The sequence below is a fragment of the Macaca fascicularis genome, chromosome 15 (assembly GCF_037993035.2).
Source record: "Macaca fascicularis isolate 582-1 chromosome 15, T2T-MFA8v1.1".
Lineage (NCBI taxonomy): Eukaryota > Metazoa > Chordata > Mammalia > Primates > Cercopithecidae > Macaca > Macaca fascicularis.
This window is the reverse complement of record NC_088389.1, coordinates 79966086-79982990: the sequence shown is the minus strand read 5'-3', so window position 1 is coordinate 79982990 and position 16905 is coordinate 79966086. Positions and strand designations below refer to the sequence as shown.

The window sequence follows — 16905 nt, the reverse complement described above, 5'->3', positions numbered from 1 at the left end:
ATTCTTTTCTACTCTGCTCCTCCTCCCATGACAGATTACTGGTGGTCTGTGGACAGACTGGCAACCTGCTCAGCCTCCTGTGGTAACCGGGGGGTTCAGCAGCCCCGCTTGAGGTGCCTGCTGAACAGCACGGAGGTCAACCCTGCCCACTGCGCAGGGAAGGTTCGCCCTGCAGTGCAGCCCATTGCGTGCAACCGGAGAGACTGCCCTTCTCGGTGAGTGCGGCGGACACTGGCTCAGACCTCCCCACCCTAGGATGGGCCCTCACTTTTAGCAAGGTCGATGGCGAGCCCTTGAGTAGCACTGTGCAGGGAGAGATGCCAGCCAAGGAGCTGTTCTTCCCTCTAGGCACAGGCTTGTCAGGCCTCTCCAGCCTGCTGAAAATATCCTCAGACTACACCACCTCTCTCAGCTCTGTTTATTCCTCACCCCGCTAATGGTCAACCAGGTTTCCCAAGTGCCTGACAGGGTCTGTTCAGGGAGCAAGAGCATCCCAGGCCCTAGCAAGCCATAGACTCCTCCACCCATCATACAGTAATCAACTGACTCTGAGTTGTTTGGAGAAAGCAATGTCTTTTCAATTGAAGGGCTGAGGAAACAATGATTACTGGGCTCCACCCGCCCTCCAAGTCTAACCTTAAACACCCGTGCTAATCAGTACTCCAGTTTAGTTGGGGAAATCTTATCTTCCTCTTTTCTACAAAGGCTTGCATCTCACTAAAGTTGAAATAAATCTTTGTTTCCGATAGTAGCCTCACGCGCAGCATTTGGGTTCCTTGTGTGGCCCAGCATGACACCCAAGCCTCTGCCATCTTCCTCATGCTTCAAGAGGCTATGAGTCCCCCTGTGCACCCCATCCTCTGTCCTCAGCAGTAGTTAAGTGGATAATAGATGGGCTTGGAGTTAGCACTGGTGTGGTGCTCAGAGCCTGGGGGGACTTGGCTCTGCCCTCAACCCTCACATGCCCCTTTACTACCTATCTGTAGGACTTTCATACAATACTTAGGCAACTGCTTTCTGTTTTGCCAGCTGAGTCATAAGGAGCAGCTGAAACCAGGAGAGACTCAATGAAATCTGAAACATGCTCATTAATATCAGCAGTTTGACTTGCTGACGGGAAGGTTTCCACAGGAATGATTAATGTCCTTTTATACCCTTCCTGAACTGTAACATACCCCGGCCCTTTCCATTCTCAAACCCCCCACCCCAGCTCCTGAAAAATTGCTGAAACGTATATTTGGAAATAAAAGTTGATTGAAATGCAGGCCTGACATTCACCAGGGACATAAGAGGCTGGAAAACTGCCCTTGCCAAGCTATGCAAAATGAAGAAGAGATCTCTGAGGTGCCAGGAACTTTTTGACTTGATTTGGTGATGGTCAGAGTCAATCAGCTTAATTTACTTCTGCAAATGAAATAATAATGGCTGTGTTTTCTTGGATTTCAATGCCCCCAGGAGTTTTGAAACACCTCTTGCCTGCTTCCTAAGTGGCTCTGCTCCTGTGCGTTGGAAATCTGCATGCAGTCATCCCTCTACAAGGCAAAAGAGCAGGGAAGTGGCCACAAAACTAAATAAGTCACAGATCCAGATTTAGGAGGAATTTGCTCCCCTTCCCTGCTACATGCCTCTCCTGAAAGCCACATGTGGCGCCGCTTGGCTAGGACGTAGCCATAGGTTCACTTTGCCTGCCAGATGTTTTGAACACTTAGTATCCTTCTTTGCACATGAACAAGTGTTGCCCTGGTTGTCTCTTTAAGATACAACTGGGTAACCCTGCTGTGACCCAGGTAGCTGCTTAAACCATTTTGTTAGATAAATTTTCTCAATGACTAAAACCAAAGAGTGGGATTTTTTTTTGTTCTAGATTACATGAGCAACAAGTCTTGCAATTTCCCCAAGCTGTCTCCGTCTCTTTGAGAATTATTACAGGGCACACACATGCAATGAAAATCCCTGCATGTTTGTATATGGACCAAGGATTTCAGAGTGTTCCCAGTTTACAGGCTGGCTTTGTGAGAAAAGTCCATTTGTCACAGTCCCACTTTTGGAACCTAACATTCAGAGAACAACTATCTCTACCACGTATGCAGCCCTCTGAGAGGTATAAGACCTATAGACTATAACACCAAGAGATGGGAGGAACTTTACCTGTTTCTGAGGGATTGACCAAAATGTGCGGCAGGAAGTACACTGAGCACTACCAGACAAAACTTTGACTTCAGTGAGGCCCAGATTACTTTCTGTGTCAGGAGGTGACACAAATTTGGATCTGACTTCCCTAGAACCTTGGATCTCCTTTAGGAAGTACCAACACTGCAGTTACAAAACAACAAATTGATTCTCTTACAATTTTGAAGGCCAGAAGTCCACGATCAAGGTATCCGGAGGGTCATATCACCTCCAAAGGTTCTAGGAGAGAATCCGCTTCTGGTGGTCCCAGGTGTTCCTTGGCTTGTGGCCACATCACTCCACCTTCAGCCTTTATGGTCACATTATCTCCTCCTCTTCTCTGTATGTAATCTCCCTCTGCCTTTCTCTGTAAGAACACTTGTTATGGCAGGCATATAGGGCCCAGCCAGATAATCCAAGATAATCTTATCTTAAATCCATAATTACATCTGCAAAGAACCTTGCCACATAAGGTAACATTCACAGGCACTAGGGATTTGACATGGATATCTTTTGGAGGAGTCATTTTTCAGCCTATCTTTCCAAGTATATACTGTGAAAAGGGTACTGGCCCCAAATCAGTGGCAAGAGCAGGGATGTGGGGTGGGGAGGGGATCTCTTTTCCCCAGGGCTTGTCCCTTTAGGGCTCTCCTGACACTTCTTCCTCTCCCCAGGTGGATGGTGACCTCCTGGTCTGCCTGTACCCGGAGCTGTGGGGGAGGTGTCCAGACCCGCAGGGTGACCTGTCAAAAGCTGAAAGCCTCTGGGATCTCCACCCCTGTGTCCAATGACATGTGCACCCAGGTTGCCAAGCGACCTGTGGACACCCAGGCCTGTAACCAGCAGCTGTGTGTGGAGTGGGCCTTCTCCAGCTGGGGCCAGGTGAGGAGCCAGAGAGGTTGTTATTTGAAAGCTAAATCTAAAGGAGTGGACGCTGCCACAGTAGGAAGTGAAATGTTATCACTGCCACCTCCTCCTTTCACATTCTGACTGGCCAGGTATAGCTTTTGTTGGTTGTCCAGCTGAGACACCCTCAGAGCAGCAGGCTTTTAATTCTTTGTGTAATTCTATGAACCAATGTGATTGAATGTTTTTAGGCAGTTAGCAATTCAAAACATCTTCTAATTGGCCATCTATACATTATTACATTTATGTCCTCCACTCCCACCCTTAGGTGTGTCCTTTGGAAAACAATCACTTGCAACTTTCTGTGGCCATCTTTAACGAAAATCAAATGTTTTTGGCCATAGAGTTCACATTCCAACTCATAAGCCATTTGTGTCCCAGGTAAGTTGAGGCTACTGCTCAATGCTAGCCAATCAACATGCCTAACTGGAGACTCCTTTCTGGAGCTTCTACTAACGCTTCCTTATTTCCAGTGACATAATGTATATGCTTCATAATCAAAGAGGCATGAGCTCCCCTTGCCTGGGGGAATATCATCTCTCTCTTACCTGGAAAAGCCCACTTCTCATAGCTCACATACCTCTCAAGACAGCTCTGCTTCCAGGCCCTTGAGGCTTATTGGTAGTTCATAAAATTACAATAGCAAACAGATCTGGCTACACATGAGAGATGTTTCTGCACTGTGTCATCAAGGTCACTCAAGGGGGGACATATGGTGCACCAGTGATTGTTTCCTAACAGAAAGAAAAATACATATGTCTTTCTCCTTTTCTCTATTCCTTCCCCTCAAAAAAATTCACCCCCTCCTCCTCTTTTCTGCAACCCTCCAGGACAGTATGTTTCAAGCTTTAATGTGAATCACCTGGGAATCTTATTAAAGATGCAAATTCTAATATGGTATGTCTTAGGTAGAACTTGGGTTGCTGAACTTCTCAAAACTTCTGGTAACAGCAATGCTCTTAGACCAAGGGCTTCACTTGAAAGAGTAGCAAGGCTTGAGGCATTACAGATTGCAGACAAATGCTTCATCTCACAATCCTGTTGATGTCTCTCTGCTGGTAATATTGCTGATATTGTGCTTCAAACTGTAGATGCTTCTCAAACATCCACACTCCACTCCTGTGAGAATGAAAGTGATGATAGTTTCTAACAAAAAATTCCTTTTGGAATAGTGTTAGACTTCATGAAGGCAGGCAGAAGGAAAAACATTTGTATAAGAAAACCATGCCGATTTTAGTCCAAGTAAAACTAAGACCACCTTCTTAGCTCCAAAAATCTGGCTTCATGTAATAATTCAACTTTCTTCTTTTAATCCAACATACATTTATGGGACACCTGTCTTGGGAGGGGAATGTGTCTCATTTATAAGCATGTGTGAAGAAATGAAGGGAAAAGCAGCCCACAATGTTTGCAGGAGAATGAAGTGACAGAATAGAAATAGAAATGTGGCCTGGAAAGCAGGTGCAAGATCATAAAAGGGTCTTGTATGCTGTACAAAGAACTTGGATTTTATTGTAAGTGCAACTACAAAGATTTTTAAGAAGGAGTGGCACAATCAGACTTTTAAGATTACTGTCTGGCCAGGCACAATGGCTCATGCCGGTAATCTCAGCTACTCAGGAGGCTGAGGCAGAAGGATCACTTGAGAGGTTGAAGCTGCAATGAGCTGTGATCACACCACTTTCACTACTCCAGCCTGGGTGACAAAGCAAAAACCTCTTTTTTTTTTTAAAAAAAAAAAAAAAAAAAAGGTATGCTGTCTGCAGTATAGTGATCAAATTGGCAAGTGAGAGGACTACAGAAAGAGAAACCTAATCTAGGTGAGCAATTTTGGTGGTCAGAATGAAGGTATTGAGCAGTGCCAATAGAGAGGAATCCATTTCTCTTTATAAGTGTGATTCACATGGTTTCCATGAGCCATTGGATATCAGGGATGAGAGAAAGGAAGGAAGTCAAAATTTTACTGGAGGGTCTGAATTGAATAACTAGATAGGAATATAGAAAAAAGAGGGTGGATTAGTGCTATATGGAATTGTTTGGGACATGTTTAGTAAGAGATATCTAAGTACAGATGCTCATTAAGTAGTTGCACATATAGGTCTGGGGCTTAAAAGAGAACTGTGCTAAACACTATCAATTTGAAAGTCATTAGTATACAAGTGGTGGCTAAGAATCATAGATGGTATCACCCAGAGAGAGGGAAAGGATCAGATTAAGAAAAGGCACAGGACAGAACCCTGGGGAAAACAACACTAATTAACCTGGGGGAAGAAGAGGAAAAAAGATTAACCTAATGAGTGGGAAAATTCACAGAAACCAGTGGAGGAGCTTTATCAAGAAGGAAGGAAGTCAATGGTATAAAAATACATCCAACAGAATAAACAAAATACAAAATAAGCATTGGCCTTATTTTGTACATACAGTGCATATTCGAACTTGACTGATAGGCAGTCACTGGTAACTCTGTGAATGGCAGTTTCAGTGTAAAAGTAGGCAGTGTAAAAGTAGGCACTGAAATCAAACCAGCAATAGGTTTAGTTACAAATGAGAATGGAGGAAATAAGTGCTTCCAGGGACACATTACTCCTTCAAGAATTCCCAGTGTAGTCAAGAGACATTAGCAAAATGGCAAATTAGGAAGCTCCAACTCCATGTTCTCTTATGGAAGCATCAAAAAAACAACTAGAAACTGGCTGAACTAACCTTATAAGTGTTCTGGAAAACTGCCCAAGTTCTATAGCAACCAAGTAAACAGCCAATAAAGAAAAAGCCATCTTTAAGATGATATGAAATTTCCTGGTATTTTCATTCATCCTTGCCCCACCCCTCCTCCATGTGGCATGGTTTTGATCTTGACAACGTAGCAGCCACTAATTGTGAAATCTGCACAAGGACCACAGACCTGCAGACACCTGGGAAAAAAGATTATGGGTGGAGACATGGGGGAAGGCAGAGCATCAAGACAAATAACTGAAGGATGCTGGGCTTACTACCCAGGTGATGGGATGGTCTGTGCAGCAGACCACCATGGCACACGTTTACCTATGTCACAAACCTGCACATGTACCCCAGAACTTAAAAGTTGAAAAAAAAAAGAAATATCAAAGACTTGATAATGTAAAAATATACGGACAGCCAAAAACAAAAGAGTCTGGTGCCTCCCTCCCCTCTCTTACCCTGTGACAAGCCAGCTCCTCTTGCCTTCCTCTATGATTGTAAGCTTCCTGAGGTCTCACCAGAAGCAGTTGCTGGCGCCATACTTCTTATACTACCTGCAAGACCATGAGCCAAATAAACCCTTTTTCTTTATTTAAAAAAGAAAAAGAAAGAAAAATTATAACGTCCAGAAAGAAAAAACTATCAACCAAGAATTATCGGGCAAAACTCTCCTTCAAAAACAAGGGGGAAATTATGACATTCCAGAGAGCTTGTTACCACTATTCCTGATTACAAGAGATGTTAAATGGAGTCCTTTGAGTTATAACAAAAAAGATGCTAGATAGTTAACTCCAAGCCACATGAACATATAAAGACTCTCCAATAAAGATAAATAGATGGGCAGGCATTAAAACCATTATTATTTTGTTTCATAGCTCCACTTATTTTCTATAGATTTCAAAGAAATGCATAAAAAGTAATTATAAATCTGTTAGTGAATATATAGCATATAGATACAATTTTCACACCAATAATGTAAAGTGGGGATGGGAAACAGAGCAGTACATATGTAGAGTTTTGTATGAAATTGATATCAAAAATCAAATTAGATTGTTATAACTTTGGGATATTATATGTAATCCCCATGGTAACAACAAAGAAAATATGTATAGCCAAAAGAGAATGAGAAAGGAAGCAAAATTTGTCACTACAAAAAAGCAACTAATCACAAAAGACAACATAAGTGGAGGGAATGATGAGGGAAAGCTATAAGATGTACATAAAAATAAATAATAAAAAGGCAAAAGTAAGTTCTTCCCTATCAGTAATTACTTTAAAGGAATTAAACCCCCAAAGACATAGATTGGCCTAGTAGATGTTAGAAAAAAGACATGATTCAACTCTATGCTGTCTACAAAAGACTTGCTTGGGATCTAAAGAAAAAAGTAGGTTAAAAGTGAAGGAATGGAAAAAGATAGTCCATGTAAATATAAAACAAAAGCTGAGGTAGCTATACTAAATCAAACAACATAATGATAATATACCAAGAAAATATAACAATTATAAACATGCATGCACCAAACATCAGAGCCCCAAAGTATATTAATCAAATATTGACAGAATTGAAGAGAGAAATAATTAGTTCTATAATAGAAACTTTAGAAACCCACTTTCAACAATGGATAGGACAACTAAACAAAAGATCAGTAAAGAAACAGAGTAACTGAACAATACTATAAACTAATTGGAGTAACAGACATACAGAGGACTCCACCCAATATAGCAGAATACTTGTTTTTTCTCAAGTGCACATGAAAAATTATCCAAAAAAGGACTGTATGTTATGCCAAAAAATAATTCTTAATACATTTGAAAAGAATGAATTTATACAGAGTTCCTTTTCCAACCACAGGGAAGGAAACTAGACAAGTGAAAACAAAACCACAACATACCAAAATGTATGGAGCACAGAGAAAATAGTGCTAAGAGAAAAATTTATGGCTGTAAATGCTTACATTAAAAAAGAAAGACTTCAAATCAACAACTTAACTTTACACCTTAAAAATTTACAGAAAACAAGCAAACTAAACCTAATGCTAGCAGAAGAGGATAATAAAGATTAGAGAATAGTAAAGAAAACTCAGCAAAACTGAAAGTAAATTCTTCAAAAAGGTTGGCCAAAATAGACAAACATTTAGCTATATTGGCAAAGAAAAAGAGAGAAGACTCAAATTCCTAAAATCGGAAATGAAAATGGAGACATTACTACCAGTATTACAGAAATAAAAAGGATTGGCCAGGCATGGTGGCTCATACCTGTAATCCCAACACTTTGGGAGTCCAAAGCAGGCAGATCACTTGAGGTCAGGAATTCAAGACCAGCCTGGCCAACATGGCAAAACCCTGTCTCTGCGAAAAATACAAAAGTTAGCCAGGTGTGGTGGTGGGCGCCTGTAGTCCCAGCTACTTGAGAGGCTGAGGGTCAGGAATCGCATGAACCCAGGAGGTGGAGGTTGCAGTGAGCAGAGATCATACCACTGCACTCCAAGACTCTGTCTCAAAACAAAAAGAAAAAGAAAAAAGAAACCAAGTGTTAATCAAAAGTAGAATGGAAAATTCAATCATGGTATGTTCATAAAATAAAGTGCTATACATCAGTGAAAATGAACAAATTTCAGTTATGTACATAATACATTATAAGAAAATACCAGATATAAAACAAACATGAAATATGGTTCATTTATGTAAATTTCAAAAACAGTCATAAACTAAACTGTTTTAAAAGTTAAGTCTCAGTGGTTACATGTGGAGAAGGGAAAGAGAGTAAAGAGTAGGCACAAACTAGGCTCCTGAGTTGCTGACAGCATTTTATTTCTTCACGTTTATACAGGACTAGCTACATAAGTTGTGGGGCCCATTGCAACATGAAAATGTCAGGCTGCTTGTTCAAAAACTATAATGAATGTCAAGGTTGACAGTAGAGCGTCAAACCAACTACAGTTTCCTTCTAAGGGTGTAGGGACATCCATGCAGCTAGCTTTGCTTTTATACAGTTGTCCCTTGGTATCCATAGGTGATTGATGTAAGGAGCACCTCCATATACCAAAATCCACACAAACTCAAGTCCTGCAGTCAATCTCACAGAACCTGCATATACAATAAGTTGGCCCTCCATATACATGGGTTTCGCATCCCAAGACCTTTGGTTGAAAAAAAAAAAAAAAATGTATAAGTGGACCTGCCCATTTCAAACCCATGTTGTTTAAAGGTCAATTATACTCACTTTATAGAACTCCCTGAGATATACTTCATGTTTTAATCACTTTTTTTTTTTTTTAGAGATGGGGTCTCACTATTTTGTCCAGGCTGGAGTGTAGTGACTGTTCACAGGCATGATCATGGTGCACTATAGCCTCAAATTCCTGGGCTCAAGCAATACTCTTGCCTCAGCCTTCTGCATAGCTGGGAACACAGGCATCAACCACCACACCTGGCTGTTAATCAGTTTTCTGTATGCACACTGTGCTTCACAATAAAAAGTTATTTTTTGGCCAGGCACAGTGGCTTACTCCTGTAATCCCAGCACTTTTGGAGGCCGAGGCAGGCAGATCACCTGAGGTCAAGAGTTCAAGACCAGCCTGACCAACATGGTGAAACCCTATCTCTACTAAAAATACAAAAAATAGCCGGGCACGATGGCATGTGCCTGTAGTCCCAGCTACTTGGGAGGCTGAGACAGGATAATCACTTGTACCTGAGAGGCAGAGGTTGCAGTAAGCCGAGATTGTGCCACTGTACTCCAGCCTGGCGACAGAGTGAGACTCCATCTGAGAAAAAGGAAAAAAAGTTCTTTTTTAAAATATGTTTAAAGAGATAAATTTTAGCCACTCAGGAGGCTGAGGTGGGAGGATCACTTGAGCCTAGGAGTTGAAGGCTGCAGTGAGCTGAGATTGTGCCACGGCACTCCAACCTGGGCAACAGAAAGAGACCCTGCCTCAAAAAAAAAAGTCCTGGTTATTGGTGTTAAGGGTTTTTTTGTTTGTTTGTTTTTTGTTTTTTTTTTTTACATTTACCTCAACCCTCCATGTGTTTGTGAATAATAGTGTCAAACTGGACCCTTCAGAGTCCAGAAGAGCAATAACTAACCTTGGGCACAGCTGTCTGACCCAAGAGAGCTACTTTTACCTTAAATCCTGCTCTTTCAGTGGTTCTTAATCTTTGAGGTCATGGATCCCTTTGAGTACTTGATGAAAGCTAGAGGGAACCTCTTGCTAGAAAAAAGCCAATAAACACAAAACTTTTGCTTATACTGTTAAGGATTAACACCCCAGCACTACCCCCAGTGGAACCCTAGGGACCCAAAGTCCCCCAACTTAAGAGCCTTTGTTCTCAAGTGACCTCCATGGGATGCCTATCCTCTCGTTCTACTAAAATAGCAGATGTTGGCTAAAGGCCTGCTGCTTTTGTATTTCACAGACAATTGTTGCTAAGTGTATTTACTGTGACAGGGTCAGGCTCCATGAACTCTGGGGAAAGTTTAACAATCTCCATGAGCACACAGCAAGAGAATATGAGGGGGGACTCTGCATACCTAAGTCTGCTTTCCGTTCAGTCATCCTAGGTTTAACCTGCAGAAAACGAAGCCAGGGAAAGAAAGGATGGAGTTGGTTATTTGGATGACTTTAGCAAGAAAACGATAAACCATATTACCCTCTCTGCTCTGAAGGGGTGGAGCCATTTAGGGGTCTTCAGTTCTGAAGTCTACCACCACATTCCTAGCATATTATGCCAAAATATCTTTCATATGGTTAATCTCAGAGGGGCTTGACTTTCTCTTACTGGTTGTACACTACCATTAGCCATTTGCTGGCAGAATACCCACAGACCACAGGCAAGCTAACCATCCCATAAAGAAAACTTATCAGTGAATGTCTTTTAGTTAGCCCAAAGAGGGGAAAGATGAATGGTCTGAGAGCCTCCAACAAGACCTACACAAGGATCTTGCATCCCATGCAGCCCAAGCGTGGCGGCCTCCACCCTTGACTTGGCTAATGTGCTGTATGTTACCTTTTTCTGCTTTCCAGTGCAATGGGCCTTGCATCGGGCCTCACCTAGCTGTGCAACACAGACAAGTCTTCTGCCAGACACGGGATGGCATCACCTTACCATCAGAGCAGTGCAGTGCTCTTCCGAGGTAAGAGAAAGCCCTGAATCTCCTTTTCCCAGCCCCGCGTCAACGGCTCGGAAAGATGGTGCTGAGTGAATGTTTCTCCTCCAACTTACCACAGACCTAAGCCCTGCCCTCTCACCTCCATTCACCCCAAGCCACTGGCCTCCCCAGAGGCAGATGACTCGGTGTTGGTCTTGTGCTTACCTAATGGGCTAGGCTGGGATTTTTCTCTCTCAGGGATGAAAAGTGCAAGGGTGTTATTCTTCTGAGAGAGGCCTCATACCTCGAGAGACCCACACTAGCCCCAGGGTGGGCAGGAGGTGAGGTCTACACAACGGCCACCAAGTCTCAAAGGTTCAAACCCCTCACTCTTGTTGACCTCCCTCTAGAAGTTAGGCTAAGATGAGAGCCCTTGTTCCTCAGTCTCGACCTACCATTCCAATCCAGTCCCCATCCTTATAACACTTCCTTATAGATGTCCCCCTGGGGCAAGGGGACTCACCGCCCCCACCTCAGAGCCCAGCCTGTGAGACCAGGCTCTGCCAGTGTCCACATGGGGGAGAGCTCATTCTTCAGTCATGCGGTGAGATCCATATTCATTACAGAGAAGAACAAAGGGAGGCCCAATAAGAGGAAATAGCCTTCTTGAGATCATATGGCCATTTAGTAACAGCACAGAGATTAGAACCCAGGTCTAGTAATGCTGAAAGTTCTTGAGGAATCGCCTAACATTTCTGAGTTTGCAGCACTGTTTTCACATCTGCCCTGATTCAGCCCCCACAGAAGCAAACCTTAACCCTTCCACCATCCTTCTGCAGGCCCGTGAGCACCCAGAACTGCTGGTCAGAGGCCTGCAGCGTACACTGGAGAGTCAGCCTGTGGACCCTGTGCACAGCTACCTGTGGCAACTACGGCTTCCAGTCCCGGCGTGTGGAGTGTGTGCATGCCCGCACCAACAAGGCAGTGCCTGAGCACCTGTGCTCCTGGGGACCCCGGCCTGCCAACTGGCAGCGCTGCAACATCACCCCATGTGAAAACAGTATGTTCCAACCCCCAAGAACCTTCTGCAAATTCCCCACAGAGCATCAAATGCAGAGAGCAGTCCCTGGGACCAACCCTGAGCACAGGGCATGGGGTCAGCTTCCCCAGGGATTGTGAGCTGGTGGTGGAGTTGAGCATTTTCAGTGGGGTGCATGGGTGTGTGCAGAGATGTGTATATAGGCATGACAGGGTATGCCCCGAGGGCTTCCACGATCTCCATCCTGGCCCTGAGAGAGCCAGGTGCTGTTGGTCCAGTGCTGGAGGAAATCAGCCTCCAGTTCCCCTGCAGTCAGTCTGGCTGGTGCCCACAGGGGTTGACACATCAACAACTCTCAGGGGCCAGGCTACTAAACAGAAAGTGCTGTTAACTCTGAAGGCACACAGACTGCCTCCCGCTCAGCCAGCCAGCTCTGCGCCCATCACAGCTCTGCTTCTCACCCGACACGGACCTGCTGACCCCCTCCCTCCCAGCCCCATAGGCATCTCCTGGAACTGTCCAGGACGCCCCAGCCTTGGAATTTGATACTCACTTCACTCCCTCCTCCTCATCCCAATACTGTCATTTGTATTCCAGTTGGGAAGGAGTTTAGTTTTTTTCTTCCTCTGAACCCAAATCGGAGGTACTTACCCATGAGAAAGGCGGCAAAGCTTGAGGCAAAGAATAGGAAGTAAAAACCAAATGTAGCTGTGCAGTTTTCTCCCAAACTGGGCCTCACTGAGCAATAAATTCCCAACACTAAGGCAGATGCCATGTAGGCAAAAAGACCACTTCTTTTTACACACTGGGGGATGGATGATCTCTTTGTACTCGGGTAGTGTTAACCCATGTTTGTGTCAGTGGCTCACCATGCTCAGAGAGAACCAATATTCAATGCACATAGTTAAAACTTACCAAACCAAGTCCGCACAATATTTAAGATCATCTAATCTGTGCCAACACTGAACTAGAACATCCTGGTGCTGTGTTTAAGGCAGAGTGGGTAGAAGGAAGAGAGACTGGAGGGCACATGAAAATAAACCTTCACAGAGAAAGTATGCCCAAGTGCCTGGGGATGGGGGTATCCGACGCAAGCCTCACTTGCATACTCCTGCAAAGTGGGGGAGAATGCAGTCCTGGGAACCATCTTAAGGAGGAGTGTCATTTACTTAAAATACCAAAACCCATGGGAAAAGGCAGGTTTGCCTAGGAGAAGAGGTGATCACCTAGGAGATGAGGTAATCCCAAGAAGGAAGAGAAAACAGGCATCTTCAGGAAGTAGAGGGAGCTACAGAAAAGAAGCAAACAAACAGCCCAGGGAGGGGCCCCATCATTCAGCCAGACAGACAGCTGCAGGCTGGTGCCACCCCCACTGTTGGCAGCCTTGGGGAGCAGGTGGCTGAACTCTGTCAGAGTGAGGCTGGAGAGCGGTGGCCACGGCAGACCCCAGGATGTACCCCAGTGGCTGAAACCCCCGGCTGCATATCACGCAGGCTGCATTCATTAGTCTCTGCTTCACATCTCTTTTCTGTCCCCTCTCCCCACCCTGTCCTCCTTTCCCAGTGGAGTGCAGAGACACCACCAGGTACTGCGAGAAGGTGAAACAGCTGAAACTCTGCCAACTCAGTCAGTTTAAATCTCGCTGCTGTGGAACTTGTGGCAAAGCGTGAAGACAGGGCATGGGGAAGCACTCTACCCTGGCCACATGAAGGACTCACGCAACCACCTTGGACAGAACCTAAGCTTTCTTCATTTTATTTATTTATTTCCCCCTCCCCACCCCACACACACCCTTCCAGCCTCCTCCACCTCCATCCTCAAGCATGAGGACGTCCGCGTGTTTTCTCTTTCAGTTAGCTGGAGGACGGGATGTTGGGAAAGGAAAGGACAGATGTCTAAAGGAGGTTGCAGAGCAGGCCAGGCAGACGGGGAGGCTCCCTTGAAGAGCTTCCTCCCTCCCAAACCTGGGTCTCAAAGACCTAGGAAGAGGCAGGCACAGTCCCTGGGGACAGCAGGGAGCCAGAAGGTTTGTAGCCTATTGGTGCATTGGACAAACACCTGTGTCTTTCCTAGAAGTGCACTATCAGAAACACAGGAGTGTGTTGCTGCTTTGTGTCCTCTTCCCCATCTGTCCCTTTAGTCATGGTTAGGACAGATGGGGAGGGGACACCATGCTGAGGCAGAAACTAGCCCAGAACTCAGTTCTTCTAGTGGGGGAGTGCAGAGAGAGGAGAACTCAAATCACCAGTAGGGAGAGGTAAAAAAGCAAACAAAGCAGGCCCTAAGGCACACAACGTTGCAGAAAATGAAGAAGGGAGGGGAGGGGAGGGACAGAAGCAAAAAGGAGCCTGTGCGTGTTCCCCAGTGGGGCAGGGTGAGCAGGGGCTTCCAGGCTGCATGAGGCTCACGGACCGGCTCTGATCCCATGCATGTGCGCATGCTCAGAGCCCTGCTGCCCACGACAGAGCACTGCGCTGCATGGGAGTCCCCACTCCCCAGGCTATCAGAGTCAACATCCTGCCTGTGCAGCTGCGGCAAAGCCAGTGAGAGGTGGGTCTGGCCATGCAGTAAGGCCACCCTGGCACCTGTTTATCTCCATCGGAAGTCCTCCAGCCCTGCACTAACTGCTGCTGTGGACCAGGCCATTTTTAGCATGAATGGGCCAGGTTTTCTGCCTTCTAGGACCTTTGCTGCTCCACTGAAGGGCCAGGGACTATGGTCAGCTTGTCAACATCAACCCGTTAACTAGTCACTTTGCCAGAGAGTATCTGTCAGGCTGTCAGGCTGTAGCAACCTCTTCATTCCAGAGCTGGCCAGGGACTGGGGTGGGACAGTGGGTTTACGTGCGCCCCACCGTACACCCTCCCTCTCCCAGCCTCCACCCCAGCGGTCTGCAGGCCCTCCCGCATGTAGTATTTATCTAGCAAGGTGGGGTGGTGGAGGCAGCACCCTGGCAAAACAGCTCACACACTGCAGCCACGCTCATCAGCTGTGGTGAGGCGGCTGGAGCAAAGTCAAGCAGCAAAATGAAAACTCTGGGACTCTTTGGCAAAATCCTCATTAAGCCAGGTAATTTTTGCCTCCTTCCCTAGAGTGACCTGAGATTAGGAGCAAGTGTGGCCAGAGTCCCTTACCTTCAGATAAGCCTCCCCCCTCATGAAATGCCACTCACACTGGGGCTACCACTGACATCAGGGCTGCATTTTCCAGCCAGCCTGGAAGTAAAATTTGAGAGGAAGACAATATTAATCTGTGTCACCCCCCCCCCCACCAGTGAGCTGTGGACAGTTAAGTTGTGTCTCTTTCTTCCTCACCACAAAACTAGGCTCTAAGAAATTATGTTACTAAAAAATCAGTGTAATGTCTGTTTAAAATAAAAGAGAATGTTTTCTATGTCTGTATATCTTTTGTGAATATTTATTAGGATTTCTTGTATAAAAAAGTGCAATATTAATAATTGTACATTGTCATCCAGAAAAAAAAACTATTGGGGGGACTTTATTAACTTCCTGCAGTTGTGTTCCTGTAAACTTGGTAGTGATTATTATATTTTTCCTATTTTTAATAGAACCTGGTGTTTAACTCTGGATCCATTCACTGTACAGGATGTGTTGTAAAAACTAACATGGGATGCTGAGGCAGTAAGAGAGAATTCATTTGTGGCGCAATAGTTGTGCACGGAATGATAAAGACAAATTCCATACTACTACTAATGTGGTTAATTATTTCTAGTTCACTAGCGATTGAAAAGCAGTGGTCACTATTTACATTTCCTAAAGAACAAGCAAGCATCCTCCAGCTCCATGTTGGGTTGGAGCAGTTGGCAGTGGGTCTCAGTGAGCTGGGAGAGCCTAGGTTTGGGTGGGAAGCAGAGTGCTCCTTGCATGAGATGAATGTACATTTAATGTTTGTTCTGTAAATTGCAACTCAGCAGCACCACAAGACAATGAAGCCTGCTGGCTAATGTGGAAGGAGGCACTTTCTCCTCTAAAACACAAAACTGTATTTGTATTTTTTGTACAGATAATACAGCTTATTTATTTAAATCTTGTCGTCTGAGTCTCTATTAAACTCAGCCTTCCCCTGGTGGTTTATGCAGGGAGCGAAAGAAGTCCCAGTCAGTTGGGTGGTTCCCAGCCAGTTATTTGTGTCTGGCTGAAGTGGAAGGATTGCAGTTTTCATCTTTACACAGGAAGCTGGGGGCCCACGCCTAGAAGTGCTAGCTCTGTAAATAAACCCAAAGAAGCTGCATTTGTAGATGTACACACATTCAGGCTGAGTGCAACCGAACGAGATGACAGTTATCTCACTGACAGGCCTATGTGGTGGGACGATGGGAGCCACAGTACCTTCAGGAAGTGAAGCGAACAGGGATATCTCTTGGGAGAGATGCAGACTTGGGTGTGGAATTATCCTCACTCATCAGGCTTCCTACCAACAGAGACACACACAGTGGGAGGCAGCTGCATAGTGAAAGTTCGGATGTATGCTATTAATAAAGACTAACACTTATACATCACAACTACATTTAATCTTCACATCAACCCTATGATTATCTCCATTCACATATGGGAAAATAGCAGCCCAAAGAAGCCCAAGGTCACCCAGCTGGTGGAACTAGGAATCAAAGTCAGGCAATCCTACTCCAGCCAAAGACTCGATTTGACCCACCATGCTGCCTCCCGCCCCGCTGCCTGCAGCTGCTGTGCCACAGCCACCTTTGGCAAGCGTGACATTCTTCCCTACTGCTTGAAGGTTGGTGGTTGACAATAACAGGACATTTTACTGAAATTGTCACTTTCTCCTGCCCTAAAGGCAGTTCTTTTACCATGACAGCACTTCTAGCTCCCTATTTTTAAAGCATTTTAATCAAAACAGCTACTGTAGGAAGTGTAGGGGGGAAAAAAAGGCACACCTCTAGAGCTCTTCATAAACAGGCCCTAGTGAAAGGGCAGCATGTTGCCAGGCCCAGAAGATGCCCACG

At 45.0% G+C, this 16905-nt stretch overlaps 1 protein-coding gene across 5 annotated transcripts in view; it reads left to right on the top strand.

The window, feature by feature from the left end:
• The window catches only part of ADAMTSL1 (ADAMTS like 1), a 979893-nt gene extending 963926 nt beyond the window's left edge, over positions 1-15967 (top strand). For all 5 annotated transcript variants that reach the window (XM_045373291.3, XM_005581665.5, XM_074017425.1 and 2 more), the window contains 5 exons: positions 35-215; positions 2844-3051; positions 10818-10927; positions 11722-11942; positions 13485-15967. In XM_045373291.3, the coding sequence (XP_045229226.2) occupies positions 35-215; positions 2844-3051; positions 10818-10927; positions 11722-11942; positions 13485-13591 (827 nt within the window). In that variant the 3' untranslated portion in view covers positions 13592-15967. The remainder of the gene's footprint in view (positions 1-34; positions 216-2843; positions 3052-10817; positions 10928-11721; positions 11943-13484) is intronic.
• The last annotated feature ends 938 nt before the right edge of the window (positions 15968-16905 follow it).